An 18,353-nucleotide genomic window follows, 5' to 3' on the forward strand; every position below is an offset into this window, starting at 1 on the left:
TAAGCAACGTTCAAGATAAAGCTGTGGAAAGGATTGGAAAAGATAAATGTACTTTGTTGACTCAATGGGCAGGTGTTTTATGCAGCGTGACAAAAGACTTAAATTTAAGACAAACATTTCGACTCGTTTTTTTATTGTCGACGTATGTGAGAGAAGTGTGCAATCAATTAACAGACGATATATTAATCAAAAACGAATCAATTCCTCGAAATATGACGAATGCGTCATACAGAGCTAAAACTTTGTTTTTTGAAATTACAATTCTACAAATATATAAGTTTCGTCTTTTGGAAGTTACTGTTTTTGTTCAAGTTACACATGCGGACCAGCGTACCCTAGAGTTGGTCGGAAGTCATTTTATATCCAAATCAATACTTCTCGATTCGTTATCTTAATGTCAACAAACATCCCGAAAAACATTTTGATAGCTCCAGAGACAGCTCTTGTCACTCATCGAACTCCATATGCATGTGACTTTTGTCGCGTCTCATCCAGCGTGGTTTTACTGTTCATATCCTACATGTAGGCGGCGGTCTCAACGTTGTTCAAAGCAAATTTGGGTACGAATATCTGCATAGTACGAGCTGGTCTAACAAAGGGCATACCATTCTGGCGATTGTCGTATGAGTGTGAATGTTAAAATCTAGAAACGAGTATAAAAATACAAGTTTGGCAAATATAGCCATGAGTATGAGGGAGAGTGATCAATATTCAAATGCAGAAATCAATATCAAATTGAAGAATGACGAGTTCTCAATTATGTTTGTCGCGACTAGGTTTTTATGTGTTATTTTTATCTTTGATACTATGTGAAAGGAATCCACTTTGAATTTAGTTATCAGCTACGAGAGGAAATGCAATACAGAGAGCAAAAACATCACCAACTGGACATAAATTATATCTTACTACACCGAATTCTAGCTTTAACAGAAAGCACTCACCGGCAACGCAAGCTGTCATACAACAAGCTATGGTGGCTGCGAAGATAGCTCTGATACATGTCAACGCCAACTCGCCCTTTCTCTCCGGCATCATGGGTCCCAGCGCTCCAATCATAATTCCAAGGCTTCCAAGATTGGAAAAGCCGCAAAGTGCATAAGTAGCTATGACTTGAGATCGGACCTGTGAAGTAAAAATCGATAAAATAAGTGTAGCAACTGGCCCTTTAAAGGAGATATATCTAGCATGTAATTAGCTGTGACTAGTTATAATGCTCTTGCTGGATTATTTCAAAAAATTATAGATTTGCAGGATCTGTTTACGCCTTTTGAAAGACTACATTTGTAATTTTTGAGATGAAGTGTCACGATCGATTTGGAAGTTTGCAAAGGTACTATGCACAGCATGTAGGGCTGATTGCTGTGTCAGAAATGTGATTATATGGGTGTGAATACATTTTACTAATTTCAATTAAGTGAAGATGTTTGTGATGACATCTTGTATTCTCCTGCGTAGTTTACTTTAACCAAATAATGAAAGGCTTGATCTACACGATGACAAAGGAAAACACTTGTGTCAATGTAAGTTACAAACTATTGTCTATAGACCAAATATACATTTTCTTGCTTATTTTTTTCTCCTTATCACGTTGTCTTTTAGGTTTATGGAAATAAGTGCAGCTGATCTCGATTCCCCTAAACGCACTGTTTTCATGTAACACACACGTTTTTTATTACGCTGACAACAGTGATCCAATGAAAAGGTGTTGCTTCAATAAACTAATTACTGAGTGGAGGCCCTAATGTGTGGAAGAGGCATCTTGTATCTCAATATTGAACATGCAAGGTGCCATTCGTTAGCTCTCATCGACAACCCTATGAAGGGTCTATTTTGTCTTTATAAAAGCAGAATTTCTGACTGCATCAAGTAGGCTTGATCAACAGTTAAGGGGCCACGGGTGTGAGGTAGATTTCTCTGATTGAAATGCATACCGATATTGCTCCATTCTTGATAAGATCTGCCAACTGCAAGTATGCGACAAATTCGTTTAGGAAAGTCTTGACACCTATCAGTTCAGCAACAATCTCGCAGTCAGCGGTTTCCACTCCCATCAACCAAGCAAGTGGATACAATAGATATCGACAAATGAGCTACAAAACAAAAATGATAAGTATTCTCGCATAAGGAAACACTTAACACAATGAATACAGAGCAATATAATAGCTTCAACTGCAAACAATTGAATTTAATAACTTTATTTTGTGCATAAATTTCATAGGCTCAAATGATAAATTCAATTATTCTCTTTCTGGGATTGAACAAACGTGACTTGAATACGAGGAACTTGTCATTGAACTTTAAACAGGCGAACCACTATCAAGACGCGCCATGCTAATCTCATTCAAGATTCGTTTAACTAAAAATCCTGTTTGGCTGCACACACAGAGATCAAGGCACACACACACACACACACACACATATAATATATATATATGTGTATATATATATATATATATATATATATATATATATATATATATATATATATATATATATATATATATATATATTACACTGAAAATCTAGGAACTTGTAGTTGTCGCTCTACAGTCTGTTTCATGCGCAATCATCAGGAGTGAGGAGTGAGGATATATATATATATATATATATATATATATATATATATATATATATATATATATATATTATATATATATATATATATATATATATATATATATATATAACCGTACTCTCTGTGCCCAAGTTCAGAGGTTGCCATAAAGCCATTATGGTGATAACCGGGAGGGCACATTGTAGACTTTTGTGTGTTATATATATATAATATATATTATATATAGATTATATATATATATATATATATATATATATATATATATATATATATATATATATATATATATATATATATATATATATATATATATATATATATATATATATATTGTTCTGACGACAAATCAGCTCTGTTGAGTTTAAACCAGGATTAAAAATTACATTTTGCTGGTCGTCGATTTCTTGAAGTACCGTATTAAGTCAAAAGTCATTTTTACTTGCCTGAAATGTAAGCTGTGGACAGTTTACCATCGATCCAAGCCATGCTAACACTGCGTTAATAAAAGCCAATGTTGCTAAGATTGCAATGAGTTGACATACAATAGCCCCACAGATCATTAAACCGTCTTGAGCTGCGTTAACCATTGCTTCCAAAACGTTCTTCTCCTTCCTATGAAAGGAAGAAGAGTCGAACATTGGTGTTAACTGTGCCTTACTGAGTAGATGCTGACTGGTTTTCGTCAAATTAATTTGGCGTGCACTAATTCTTCAAAACTGAAAACATTGATGATTTGAGCAATGCAGTATGGGTCTGTGACATTATAAAGCCAATCCCATACCATTGTCTGCTGCGATCTTACTGACAACCATTTCGAGAAGAGGAAACTTGAAATCTTGATACATAGTAAAATGGCGTAACGTTCAGCCTACTTGGTTTGGAAGTCACGGAAATTCACAAAAGTCCATTTTGTGCAAATTATACGCAAGATGTTTTCTTGACATTGCTGATCAAATGATATATGTTACAGCTTTATCAATACCAATGAATTTTGTGACGTCATCCTCAAGATTATTACTACATTATCCAGCAATGTGGCCCCAAGATATTTTCTACCTTCTACAAATTCACCGGCATTGCCAAAACTATAAAATAATAGCAATAATGTACCCCCTCCTGGCCCATAATGGACTAGCAGTGACATATACGACAAGCAGTAACAGTACCCCTTTTCAATGATAACATTGCTTTCCGTCAACGTCTTCGGTCGTCTCGTCTCAGGATGGAATATTTTAGCGACGGCTAACGCAGCTGGGGCGGATATGACAGATGCTGAAATCAGATGTGCAGCACTAATTCCAAAGCTAATGTAGGCACCAAGTACGCTACCAGCAATGGTTGCCAGTCCACCAACTACCACACAGTGCAACTCTGATGGTGTCAGATCAGGTAAATAATTTTTCACCATGACGGGTGCAATGGTCTGTAAGAATGTAAAAAGAAAAAACTCAAAGAGGTATTGTATTAAACTTTTAGTGACAGATATATGAAGTTGAACAGAAATAACATGTTTTCACGAACTGAAAGTATGGTGCATCGAAATTATAATTCATAGATTTTTTCTATTAGCAACCTACGGTACCAAATCTGCTTGCAATGCGAAGATGTCAAAGATCAAGTGATATTTCAAGTAATGTTTTAACTATTTGACTGTGTGTGTGTGTGTGTGTGTGTGTGTGTGAGAGAGAGAGAGAGAGAGAGAGAGAGAGATATTGTACACCTATGTACACTATTTAGTTAATCAGACACACTTTATTGATAATGATGATGGTAATGGTTATTACGACGAAGATTGAAAATAAAAGATGACCTAAACATGATACACGATTATCAGTCTTTCAACCCGTGCCATTTTAGAAAGAGGGTACATAGTGCAAAATAAAATAGTCGCTTTTTTCTTTAAATATCTTGTTTCAAGTAAAATATTACATTTCAGAAAAATTTACCAAGTTTTTGATTAATTTTTATCGTTAATACCAAAATTGATGTTTTTTACCCAAAATATACTCCCCTTCATCCTTCGAGTAAACTACTGCTACCATACTAAACTTTACAAATCTCTGATTTTTGAAATATATAGTATGAGGGGGTCCTTGTCACCTTAGATGAGAAAAATAATCGCAATCATACCAATCCATAATCCAATTACAGTAGGTCGGAATTCGGAAGACAATAGTTGTAAACACAGACACAAAACAGCACAGAACAGACAGTAAATAGACGGTACACAAACAAAGTCGCATTCATGAAAGAAAGATATATGGACCTCTGGCCAGAAGACCAAGAAGTGATGTCAGGTGTTTCGAAAATAGTAAGCGCATCCTGCCCCACATGTGGCACCCGCCATATATCAATCTATAAGTCAGATAGGTAGTGGTCACTAACTAAGGCCCAATGTCACCGATGCCATCAGTGATCATTTGTTGAAATATTCCTTTGAATAATCGGTGTTGGAAAAGTGCACCTCCACCTTAACCCTACCTTTACTTAGCGTCGGCTTGATGACAGTTACAATAATCTTATATCTCCGTACTGGTAAAATTTCTCGAGGAGACAACAATTCTCCGTTCTGACAACAATTTATCCGTTCTGGCAAAATTTTCTCCGCTGGGAGACAGTTCTCCATTCCGACAAAAATGTCCCAGTTCTGACAAATATTTCTCCGTTCTGCCAAATCTCTCGCTTCTAGGAGATAATTCTATGTTCTGACAAAAATGATATAAAGGAAATGAAGGCAACTTCACACATCGGATCTACCGTTGTTGGTGCTACGATATAATTAATGAGTGGATCGATATCGATATTGTAGTTATTTGTGTGGAATACACGGCGAGACACCAGTGAATCGATAGTGCTTTGACCCTGGTCATGTGACCTGGATTATATTTTAGTGATTCGTCCCATCGGTGTTTCGGGACCAAAATGGGATCCCTTTATCAATCGCTCTCCCCTCAATTCCCTAAAAGAACATCATTATGATCTTTCTTTAGTTGAATAGCATACATCACGGATGCTTTGTTGTTTCTGGCGAATACAGATTTATTATTATTATTATTATTATTGTACTTGGGCCTCAGCCCAAGTACATTTGTTTTCATTCCGTGGGAAAAAACTCTGTAAGGTATAACCATTTCTGGCTGAGACCAGGGAGGGCAAAATGTCTTGGCTTCATCTTTCTTGGCATAATAAATGGCGTAATGATGTTAACTGAATGGAAGTGCTGCTCTCAGCCAGTCTTGAATAAGTGAGATGTGAATATTAATGCTTCTCTATCTGAGTTTTTGCCACAAAATCTTCTGAATATAATCAAAATGTGCATCGAAATGCAACAATTAATGCACCCTCCGTTTCCTAGGCGATGCACGACCCTTGCTACACCCACTGGACCAGCCAAAGTGGGAGGGGTAATTTCAGTTTGGTCGAACAGGAGGGCTCGAGACCAGAATTTAACATTTAAACTTGAAACATGTTTAATCACTGACAAGATGTGGATTAGTGTTAATCAAAGAGAAAGTTTGAAAAGGAAAGGTTTTATATCCCGGACACAATGAAAAACATTACGACTGGAAACTGTACCCCCAGTTGAGAATAGTAATGCCCACAGCGATGGAGAACAGTTATCCTTGAGCTGAGAAAACTAGACCATCATTTCGAAATAGAGCTGCAGATTCGAGAAGCTCGTTAAAAATAGCTAGGTACACCCTGTAAGGGGTGGTTTTGCGTCTTGAGGGCAAATTTCGCCTCCTTCATTTAGAAATCGTACGTTTGTTTTTCCAGGGGAACACATCATTTGACACAAAATTTGCATGAAAAGGGGTCGCCAGTAAGCACGTGGTCAAATCTGGCATAAGAAACAATATGAAATGTTGGGTAAAGCCAGTCCAAAATAAACTGATTTGAACTTTTGTGTTTTGTAATTTATACACTGCAGTAACATGACTTTTTTTTGACAACATCACACAATGTAATACGTTTTGAAACTGAATACTCCGACGTATTCTGTGTCCCCTTTGCTAAAAAATACGGTATGCCGATTACCATGTAAGGAGATGATGACGTCAAGACAGATTTGTAGTGCGTTTGGTCTTGGATGGTGCACGAAGTTTGTCGAGGTAGCTTGTGTATTTATTTCCTAAATGGGAGATATTAGGGTCGATCTAAAAGAAGGCCGAAAAATGTTATGATACTCTAAGCGAGCTGAACTCCAATGCGAATGGTTGGATAATTTGGAGGATGTCTAGACTGATCTCGTCTCATTAAGATTATTTGGCGGTCAGTATTGAATTTCAACTGCGTCACAAGTTTGCGTCAAACGGTCAACGAACGATATTTTAGAAATCTGGAGACATGGCACATCGCAGTTTTATTTTAGTATTTATATTTTACAAAAGATGTAAGAAGCAATGATTTTGTTGAAAATTCTGAAAAAATATAGGAAGATTTGATCGCGAACACATTTTCACTTGGGGGTCAACTAGCCTGCGTACGATGCTGTGTGTTCCGCTACAGCTAACCGCCCCGCTCACCACAGCCCTGCAAAGACCCGTACGTTGGGTCGGTGACTTCAAATCCATTTTGGGACTTGACGTAAAAAGCCAAATTACTGCCGAAATTCAGCGTTCTTGGGCCCAAGTCGTATCCCAGCCTACCTCAGCTACTCGATCGCTTCCAAAAATGACAGTCTTTTATTCACTTCTCGTAAATAACCGTCGATGTCGGCAACTCTCTCGCTGGCCCTGCGTACGATGCTGTGTGTCTATTTTTTACATCCATGGTTAGCTGTAGCACATAGCATCATACGCAGGCTAGGGGTCAACATGGGGTCGCAGCCATGTTGCCTCAAAACTTATTTCTGTCTGCACTCAAAACTCAAAAATGTCGCATATGAACCTGAAAAATCGATGTAATTTTGTCAAACTTCGGCGAAATTTCAGCCTATAGACAAAATTTCATCTAGGTAAGGTAAATTTACTGAAATTTGATCGACAAATAATCCTGAGCTCGAACGTGACAGCTCGCCTTCTCCGGGAAGTCATGCATCCGGCCAGCTGCCCATATGGCCGGGTGCATGAGATTGTTTTCAAGCGACGGCGGCAGACCGTACGGGGCTCTGGATATGAACCTACCGCCGGTGTAGCTGTAATAACTGTTGCGTTGTTTTTAATCACCACGGACGAAGTCCGAGGGGACTTATAGGTTTGGTCATGTCCGTGCGTCCGTTCACGCCTAGTACCCAACCCCATACAGATGCACGTCGATTTGTTTCACAATGCTTTCAAATTTGGCCGTGTTAGAGGACTTTTTAGTTTACACCTCCATAGACTCCCATGTATAAGGCAGTTCTCCATAGATTCGCATGTATGATGCCAAGAAAAATAAAAATTTAGTTTCTCATCGTATTCATATTGCCTAAAGGATGCAGTGACACAGTTTTTTGTCCCCACGGATAAAGTCCAGGGGGCTTATAGATTGGGTCATATCCGTCCGTGAGTCCATCAGTGAGTCCATCGGTTCACGCAGATATCTCAGACATTTTGACAAAATATCATGTGACCTTGGTGACCTTTGACCTCAAATATACATTATTGTCCATCACTCAGTAACCACAAGTGCTAAACCTTTCATATTTGGTATGATGGGACACCTTATGACGCCACATATTGTACCCCATTAATTATGTGCATATCTAATTGTGAGCGAGCCAATAGAGCAAGAGGTCTGATTTCTGGTATATAGGGATAAGTTAACAATATAATTTGTTTGACAAAACTTCACGTGACCTCAATGACCTTTGACCTAAAATATACATATTTGTCCACAACTCAGTAACCACAAGTGCTACACCCTTCATATTTGGTATGAAAGGACACCTTATGACACCACATATTGTACCTCATTAATTATGTGCATATCTTATTTTGAGCGAGCCAATAGAGCTAGAGGTCTGATTTTTGGTATATAGGAATAACTTAGCAATACAATTATTATGACAAAATGTGACGTGACCTCAATGACCTTTGACCTCAAATATATATATTTGTCCACAACTCAGTAACCACAAGTGCTACACCCTTCATAAATGGTATGATGGGACACCTTATGACACCACATATTGTACCTCATTAATTATGCGCATATCTAATTCTGAGCAAGCCAATAGAGCTGGATGTCCGATTTTTGGTATATAGGGATAACTATAGGGTAGAAATCTAAATATGCCCATCTAAATATTAGACATCTACCATCGAGAACAAAAGAAATTTGCTGTAATTTGAACATTTAAGGAGTTTAAGCAATTCCCGCTATAAATAAAGAACCCCTGCCTCAAACTCCACAAAAGTTGCTAGACATATTTTGCCGTTGTCATGCCATTGCTTCGTTTAATAACCAGTTAATCAAATGCCTCATTGACAGGAGGAAATTCAAGACCATATTTGAATAGTAGTATATATTGTCCTCAAAATTACTCTATCACGGCCCAAGTACTCATTGCCTTCAGCAATACTGCCTTGTTATTATTATTATTATTATTATTATTATTATTATTATTATTATTATTATTATTATTGTACTTGGGCCTCAGCCCAAGTACATTTGTTTTCATTCCGTGGGAAAAAACTCTGTAAGGTATAACCATTTCTGGCTGAGACCAGGGAGGGCAAAATGTCTTGGCTTCATCTTTCTTGGCATAATAAATGGCGTAATGATGTTAACTGAATGGAAGTGCTGCTCTCAGCCAGTCTTGAATAAGTGAGATGTGAATATTAATGCTTCTCTATCTGAGTTTTGCCACAAAATCTTCTGAATATAATCAAATGTGCATCGAAATGCAACAATTAATGCACCCTCCGTTTCCTAGGCGATGGCACGACCCTTGCTACACCCACTGGACCAGCCAAAGTGGAGGGGTAATTTCAGTTTGGTCGAACAAGAGGGCTCGAGACCAGAATTTAACATTTAAACTTGAAACATGGTTAATCGCTGACAAGATGTGGACTAGTGTTAATCAAAGTAAAAGTGTAAAAAGGAAGGTTTTATATCCCGGACACAATGAAAAACATAACGACTGGAAACTGTACCCCCAGTTGAGAATAGTAATGCCACAGCGATGGAGAACACTTATCCTTGAGCTGAGAAAACCAGACCATCATTTCGAAATAGAGCTGCAGATTCGAGAAGCTCGTTCAAAATAGCTAGGTACACCCCATAAAGGGGTGGTTTCGAGTTTTGAGGGCAAATTTCGCCTCCTTCATTTAGAAATCGTACGTTTGTTTTTCCAGGAGAACACACCATTTGACACAAAATTTGCATGTAAAGGGGTCGCCAGTAAGCACGTGGTCAAATCTGGCATAAGAAACAATATGAAATGTTGGGTAAAGCCAGTCCAAAATAAACTGATTTGAACTTTTGTGTGTTGTAATTTATACCACTGCAGTAACATTACCTTTTTTTGACAACATCACACAATGTAATACGTTTTGAAACTGAATACTCCGACGTATTCTGTGTCTCCTTTGCTAAAAAATACGGTATGCCGATTACCATGTAAGGAGATGATGACGCCAAGACAGATTTACGTGCGTTTGGTCCTGGATGGTGCACGAAGTTTTGTCAAGGTAGCTTGTGTATTTATTTCCTAAATGGGAGAGATTAGGGTCGATCTAAACGAAGGCCGAAGAATGTTATGATACTCTAAGCGAGCTGAACTCTAACGCGAATGGCTGGATAATTTGGAGGATGTCTAGAATGATCTCGTCTCATTAAGATTATTTGGCGGTCAGTATTGAATTTCAACTGCGTCACAAGTTTGCGAAATGAGTATTCCGTCGAACTGTCAACGAACGATATTTTAGAAATCTGGAGACATGGCACATCGCATTTTTATTTTAGTACTTTATACTTTACAAAAGATTTAAGAAGCAATGATTTTGTCGAAAATTCTGAAAAAAAATATAGGAAGATTTGATCGCGAACACATTTTCACTTGGGGTCAACTAGCCCTGCGTACGATGCTGTGTGTTCCGCTACAGCTAATCGCCCCGCTCACCACAGCCCTGCAAAGACCCGTACGTAGGGTCGGTGACTTCAAATCCATTTTGGGACTTGACGTTAAAAGCCAAATTACTGCCGAAATTCAGCGTTCTTGGGCCCAAGTCGTATCCCAGCCTACCTCAGCTACTCGATCGCTTCCAAATATGACAGTCTTTTATTCACTTCTCGTAAATAACCGTCGATGTCGGCAACTCTCTCGCTAGCCCTGCGTACAATGCTGTGTGTTAGCTGTAGCACATAGCATCGTACGCAGGGCTAGGGGTCAACATGGGGTCGCAGCCATATGCATGTTGCCTCAAAACTTATTTCTGTCTGCACTCAAAACTCAAAAATGTCAGATATGAACCTGAAAAATCGATGCAATTTTGTCAAACTTCGGCGAAATTTCAGCCTATAGACAAAATTTCATCTAAGTAAGGTAAATTTACTGAAATTTGATCGACAAATAATCCTGAGCTTGAACGTGACAGCTCGCCTTCTCCAGGAAGTCAAGCATCCAGCTGCCCATACACAGTTGCCCATATGGCCAGGTTTATGAGATTGTTTTCAAGCGACGGCGGCAGACCGTACGGGGCTCTGAATGAACCTACCGCCGGTGTAGCTGTAATAACTGTTGCGTTGTTTTAGTGTCCACGGACGAAGTCCTGGGGGAGTTATAGGTTTGGTCATGTCAGTCCGTCCGTCCGTCCGTTCACGCAGATATCTCAGACATGCCCTGGTCAATTTCTTTCAAACTTTGCACAAGAATAGTACCCAACCCCATACAGATGCACGTCGATTTGTTTCACAATGCGATCGAATTTGGCCGTGTTAGAGGACTTTTTAGTTTACACCTCCATAGACTCCCATGTATAAGGCAGTTCTCCATAGACTCCCATGTATAAGGCCAAGAAAAATAAAAATTTAGTTTCTCATCGTATTCATATTGCCTAAAGGATGCAGTGACACAGATTTTTGTCCCCAAAGATAAAGTCCAGGGGGCTTATAGATTGGGTCATATCCGTCCGTGAGTCCATCAGTGAGTCCATCGGTTCACACAGATATCTCAGACATTTTGACAAAATATCATGTGACCTTGGTGACCTTTGACCTCAAATATACATTATTGTCCATAACTCAGTAACCACAAGTGCTACACCCTTCATATTTGGTATGATAGGACACCTTATAACACCATATATTGTACCTCATTAATTATGCGCATATCTTATTTTGAGCGAGCCAATAGAGCTAGAGGTCTGATTTTTGGTATATAGGAATAACTTAGCAATACAATTATTATGACAAAATGTGACGTGACCTCAATGACCTTTGACCTCAAATATATATATTTGTCCACAACTCAGTAACCACAAGTGCTACACCCTTCATAAATGGTATGATGGGACACCTTATGACACCACATATTGTACCTCATTAATTATGCGCATATCTAATTCTGAGCAAGCCAATAGAGCTGGATGTCCGATTTTTGGTATATAGGGATAACTATAGGGTAGAAATCTAAATATGCCCATCTAAATATTAGACATCTACCATCGAGAACAAAAGAAATTTGCTGTAATTTGAACATTTAAGGAGTTTAAGCAATTCCCGCTATAAATAAAGAACCCCTGCCTCAAACTCCACAAAAGTTGCTAGACATATTTTGCCGTTGTCATGCCATTGCTTCGTTTAATAACCAGTTAATCAAATGCCTCATTGACAGGAGGAAATTCAAGACCATATTTGAATGTAGTATATATATTGTCCTCAAAATTACTCTATCACGGCCAAGTACTCATTGCCTTCAGCAATACTGCCTTGTTATTATTATTATTATTATTATAATTATATTATTATTATTATTATTATTACAAGTTTAGGGGCTATAAGTATTATATAGAAATCTAATAACAGTTCATTGAAGCTGTGGAAATTCTGAAAAAGAGGTGTTGTTTATTTTAATTTTGTCAATAGGGGTGGACTTGTCGTACGTGCAGCACCGAATTATGCATCATACTGTACGGAGAGAGGGGGGATATCATTAAGCCAAGGGGTAATGCTTGTCGGAAAAGTGACACTAAGCAGTTTAAGCGATACCAGCAGGTATTGACGCGACGCGAATCGCGACGCGATTCCCAGGGTCTGGACGTTCTTGCAAGCGACCGGTCGGATTTCAGCCTGATCCAGGTACTTTATAGAAATGCACACATCCGTTAATCAAAAAGAAATGACAAGTACCATAGCCAAATAAAATTGAAAATGAAAAATAAAAACATACCGCGTATACTATAGGTCTACCAGCTAGTATATATTCTCTCTGCCCAGTTAGATAGGTGTTTCTTTTGACGTCACTACCCTTATGAATATTCATATCTTGCAAAAACCGACAGTCGCTGTGTCTGGCAGCGCGTGCTCACATGCACAGCGTAGCCTTCAAATGCAGGCCCACCGTGGGCGCGCACAAAACAAGGCACAGCGCTAGCGACTGTGGAGAGTCTATGCCAGTGCAGCTGACAATATGAGCATGCGCAATTGAGTCTCCGTGCGCGTGAACGTTCAGTCTGGAACTTCTTTGTCTCGTGCGTGAAAAACTGGTAATTTTTACTACTGAATGCTTGCCATTGAAACGTCTCACATTAAAATGAGTGTGATTTTTTTGTGTGTGCTAACCAGAAAAACCCTTATGATCAATTTTTACATCAATCAATAGTTCTTAATAGGAATTAGGGAAAAAGTAACATTTTAAATCCAAAATAGTTACCATGGCAACTTGAAACATTAAGATAAGTCTGGTTTTGAGGTTCTCTGACCTGAACTTCCCCACTATATAATTTTCATATCAATCAAAGTAACTTTTCATGGGATATTAGAAAAACTGAAATTTTCAACCCCTAAAATGGTTACCATGGAAACATGGGGCAGTGAAATCGATATCATATTTGGTCTTTTCGACCCAAAATACCCTTATGGTGAAATTTTCACGGAAATTTAACCTATTATTATTCGCGTTATTATTTCTATATAACACTTATTTCTATATAATACTTATATTAATTATTCTCTACAACGTGTTGAAAGGTCTCAGTCAGAAAAATGTAACAACTTAGCTGGCTATTGAACCACTCTTTTTTGGAGTGGAGATTTAGCCGACTGGTTCTGTCTCAGGCCTCTCAGCTAGGCGACTGATGCCGTATGTTGTGGGTTCGAATCCGATTGAAAACTATCCGTATTTTCTATCCTGGGTCGGTAACACTGCTGGTGGACAGAATTGTCCCCGAGGTTATCGTTCGCCCAGTTTAAAGCGATGAAATTCGTTTCTTCGCTTCGATAAAGTGTGTACGTGCGATGTATGATAGTGAGCATGCGTGCGTGAGTGCTTCACGAACTCTACAACGTGTTGAAAGGTCTCAGTCAGAAAAATGTAACAACTTAGCCGGCTATTGAACCACTCTTTTTGGGAGTGGAGATTTAGCCGACTGGTTCTGTCTCAGGCCTCTCAGCTAGGCGACTGATGCCGTATGTTGTGGGTTCGAATCCGATTGAAATCTATCCGTATTTTCTATCCTGGGTCGGTAACACTGCTGGTGGACAGAATTGTCCCCGAGGTTATCGTTCGCCCAGTTAAAGCGATGAAATTCGTTTCTTCGCTTCGATAAAGTGTGTATGTGCGATGTATGATAGTGAGCATGCGTGCGTGAGTGCTTCACGAACTCTACAACGTGTTGAAAGGTCTCAGTCAGAAAAATGTAACAACTTAGCCGGCTATTGAACCACTCTTTTTTGGGAGTGGAGATTTAGCCGACTGGTTCTGTCTCAGGCCTCTCAGCTAGGCGACTGATGCCGTATGTTGTGGGTTCGAATCCGATTGAAAACTATCCGTATTTTCTATCCTGGGTCGGTAACACTGCTGGTGGACAGAATTGTCCCCGAGGTTATCGTTCGCCCAGTTAAAGCGATGAAATTCGTTTCTTCTTCGCTTCGATAAAGTGTGTATGTGCGATGTATGATAGTGAGCATGCGTGCGTGAGTGCTTCATGAACTCTACAACGTGTTGAAAGGTCTCAGTCAGAAAAATGTAACAACTTAGCCGGCTATTGAACCACTCTTTTTTGGGAGTGGAGATTTAGCCGACTGGTTCTGTCTCAGGCCTCTCAGCTAGGCGACTGATGCCGTATGTTGTGGGTTCGAATCCGATTGAAATCTATCCGTATTTTCTATCCTGGGTCGGTAACACTGCTGGTGGACAGAATTGTCCCCGAGGTTATCGTTCGCCCAGTTAAAGCGATGAAATTCGTTTCTTCACTTCGATAAAGTGTGTATGTGCGATGTATGATAGTGAGCATGCGTGCGTGAGTGCTTCACGAACTCTACAACGTGTTGAAAGGTCTCAGTCAGAAAAATGTAACAACTTAGCCGGCTATTGAACCACTCTTTTTTGGGAGTGGAGATTTAGCCGACTGGTTCTGTCTCAGGCCTCTCAGCTAGGCGACTGATGCCGTATGTTGTGGGTTCGAATCCGATTGAAATCTATCCGTATTATTATTATTATTACATGTAATAGAAGCCACATTCATTAGTGACAAAGTTGGTCACCGTGCGTGCGCGATCCGGTGTGTTGTCATAATTCACATATCATCGACCGGAGCTCTTGACGCTCTTCGTTTTCACATTCGGGAATTTTTTAAGATAGCCTGAACCCCATTCTCCGCTTTTGGCCTGCGTCCATAAATGAGCTGTTTTTATTCTACGGCGCTAAAAGTAGCTCTCGAGGCCAGGCTAATTTTAAACTTCAATAGTGCTCATTTTCTCAATGTTAGAGAAGTTTGTTGTCAAAGGCTGTTTCAAAAAAAATTATGTTCATTTCATTGTTTTAACCTTTCACTGGTTCGTGTGTTAACAGTAAATGCTTTTACTACTAATCTGTCAATGATTAATTTGTCCTTGACAGTGATATCAATTACGGAACTTTTGGTTTTGTGATGAAAGTCATCTTCACTCTACGGGGAGAAGCCAGATTCGTTGGTGATAGGGCGAATCATAATTGTTGACTGTATTTACGCGATCCGGTGTGTAGTGTCATAATTGACCAATTTTCGACCGGAGTTCTGGACTCTTTTCTGCATTGAAATAGAATTCGGGTAAATACTAGTGCCTGCTTTCCAGTGTTTAAAAAACATGGTGAGTAAGGTTGTTTCGAGAAATTCAACGATGTATTTCTTTCGTTTTTAACCTTTCGCCGGTTTCATGTGTTCTGTTAACAATACTTTAGCAACATTAATTTGCCGTGGTGTCCCTGTAGTTTATGCCACTACCATAAATTGTTTAAAGGGTTTTAGCAATGTAGGCAAATGGGCTTTGATATTTACTCACCGGAATTTTAGGTTTTCGGTCCGGGTATCGACGTAAAATGTTCACTCATTCACATGTTGGTCAAAGTTAGGGAATGATCAGTTTCTTCAGCCGGGGGGTTCCTTGGATACATAGGGTCACCCTGTTTTTGACTTTGGTGATTTGGGGGTCACCATGTTTTTGAAATTGTTATGATATCAATCTGACGTTGGATAGGGGCTGTTGTTATATCAAAATTCAGGCCAAATTCTAACTTGCATACACATAAACTTCCCACTAACAATGTTTTCTTTAAAACACTACTTCTAATGTGCTTTCTGTCCTCTCAAAACAACGAGAGAGGAGGATTTTTATCATTTTTAATATAAATTCAGTACAGGCAACACTTAAAAGACGAGTACCAGTCCAGTGATACAATCCATTCGCAACCATACATAAGACGGCACAAAGACATCAGTTAAGTTAGCTTTGTTGCTTCAACATGTATATTTTACTTCTTTCATGGAGTGAGGCCACGCCATCAGTTGAGGAACGACCATGTTACTATATCAATTTGACGTTGGATGTATATCAAAATTCAAACCAAAATCTAACTTGCACACAAATAAGATTCCAAATGCTGGTGTTAAACGACGCAGACGCCACAGCCCACACTAATTAAGTATTCATAACATGACTGGCCGAAACTTACGGGGTATAAATAATAGGTGAGAATAAGGATAAAAAGGGTTTAGAGAAAGAGAAAGGTAGGGAATCGACTTTGGAGAAAATCTCTTGACGACCTGAAGACCACCCAGGACCAAACAACTGCTCGGCACTCCCCTCCTCCACGTTTTAGACATTTTGGTTCCCGCTACCCCTGCACCGTTTGTTCACAAGGCCATTTTCATCTAGACAGTAGTTAGAACGTAAGTGCTCGAGTTGGCTTATTTTATTAAATTTTCAGTTTTTAGTCAAAAAATCTTTTCTATAACATTTTGTTCGATTGCTTTGAAAGATGGCATCCATGTTCTTCGGGATGATATCAGTCAAGCTTTTACAAATTATGGTGAAATTTTCATATTTGTAATTTTGGGGCAAATTTTCCAATATTTGGTCAAAATTTTTTTCTCCAAAAACTACTCACCTAATAGCTTTGATATTTGGTATACAGGTTCATACGGTTGCTCAAAATGTGATGTATTCAAATTCTGATGAAATCTGCAATTTTGTATTTTGGGGGCAATTTTGGTTATTTTTGGTCATAAAATTGCTTCTCAAAAACTACTCATCTGATAGCTTGTATATTTAGTGTACAGGTTCCTAGAGTTTATCTTAATACAATATATTGAAATTAGGATGAAATCTACTACTTTGTATCTTTTGGGCAATTTTTGCAATTTTTGGTCCAAAAAATTGTTTCTCAAAACCTACTTATCTGATAGCTGTGATATTGAGTACTCATGTCCCTATGGACGATCTTAATTTAGTATGTTCAAATTATGATGCAATCTTAAATTACGTATTTTTGCAGCTATTTTTTGCAATTTTGGTCAGGTCGACCTGAGGATGGCTATCAAAGATTTTCTCCTTCATCAACACATGTGTCCAAAAAGTTATTCTCTACATAACATAAAGAAGCTCTAGCGACTGCTAGGTCGCTTGTTTTAAATTTTTAGCAAAATTATCTTCAATTTTGTATTTTTGTAAAGTTTTTCCTTATTTTTGACTAAAAAACGGAAAATTTTTGTCACAGCGGAGAATTGTCTCCTGGAAGAGAATTTTTTGTCAGAACGGGAAGATTTTTGTCAGAACGGAATTTTTTGTCTGAACGGAGAATTGTTCTCTCCCAGCAGAGAATTTTTTAACAGTGCGGACATTGTCGTCTTCGTGCACCGTATTTAACGCATTACTTTTAGCAGTTTGTCTTTTATCCTTCAGTTATTTCCATCGGCACCGTGTACGCCATTTTTCTTTCATGCACATCAGAGGCAATGAAACTCATTTACACTTACCAGACCAACAAAAATGTTTGCAGCGGCGCAAAGGGCCTCCACTCCTGAGACTCCCATAGTGTACTGCATGACCCAGGCAAAAACTTTTATTATCCATCCCATAATACCAACGTAATCCAGAAAGCCAATGATGTAGCAGCAGAATATTATTACCGGTAGAACCTAAGCATAAAAGAAAATGCTCGATTTACTCGTTTTCGGGTCAGGAACGTCTCCTTTGTATCAACGAAATCAATTTTGGCTGAGATGGAAAGTCTTCAGCAACATCTTGGCCTCAATAAGTGTAAACCATATATAAATTACCTGTGACATCTTTCGATTATTTGATAATTTGGAGGGTTCACGTTCAGATATATTAAGAATGTAGTATATCACGAGTATTCTTTACTAAGTTCTAA

At 38.7% G+C, this 18,353-nt stretch overlaps 1 protein-coding gene across 1 annotated transcript in view; it reads right to left on the minus strand.

Annotated features, from left to right (window-relative positions):
- Window positions 1–18,353, minus strand: part of LOC139120826 (solute carrier family 28 member 3-like) — a 31,284-nt gene that overhangs the window by 2,882 nt on the left and 10,049 nt on the right. Inside the window, exons 6-10 of the mRNA XM_070685399.1 lie at window positions 17,956–18,117; window positions 3,742–3,998; window positions 3,019–3,187; window positions 1,932–2,090; window positions 942–1,122 (exon numbers count right to left, since the gene is read on the minus strand). Of these exons, the coding sequence (XP_070541500.1) occupies window positions 942–1,122; window positions 1,932–2,090; window positions 3,019–3,187; window positions 3,742–3,998; window positions 17,956–18,117 (928 nt within the window). The remainder of the gene's footprint in view (window positions 1–941; window positions 1,123–1,931; window positions 2,091–3,018; window positions 3,188–3,741; window positions 3,999–17,955; window positions 18,118–18,353) is intronic.

The sequence above is a fragment of the Ptychodera flava genome, chromosome 20, assembly GCF_041260155.1.
Source record: "Ptychodera flava strain L36383 chromosome 20, AS_Pfla_20210202, whole genome shotgun sequence".
Lineage (NCBI taxonomy): Eukaryota > Metazoa > Hemichordata > Enteropneusta > Ptychoderidae > Ptychodera > Ptychodera flava.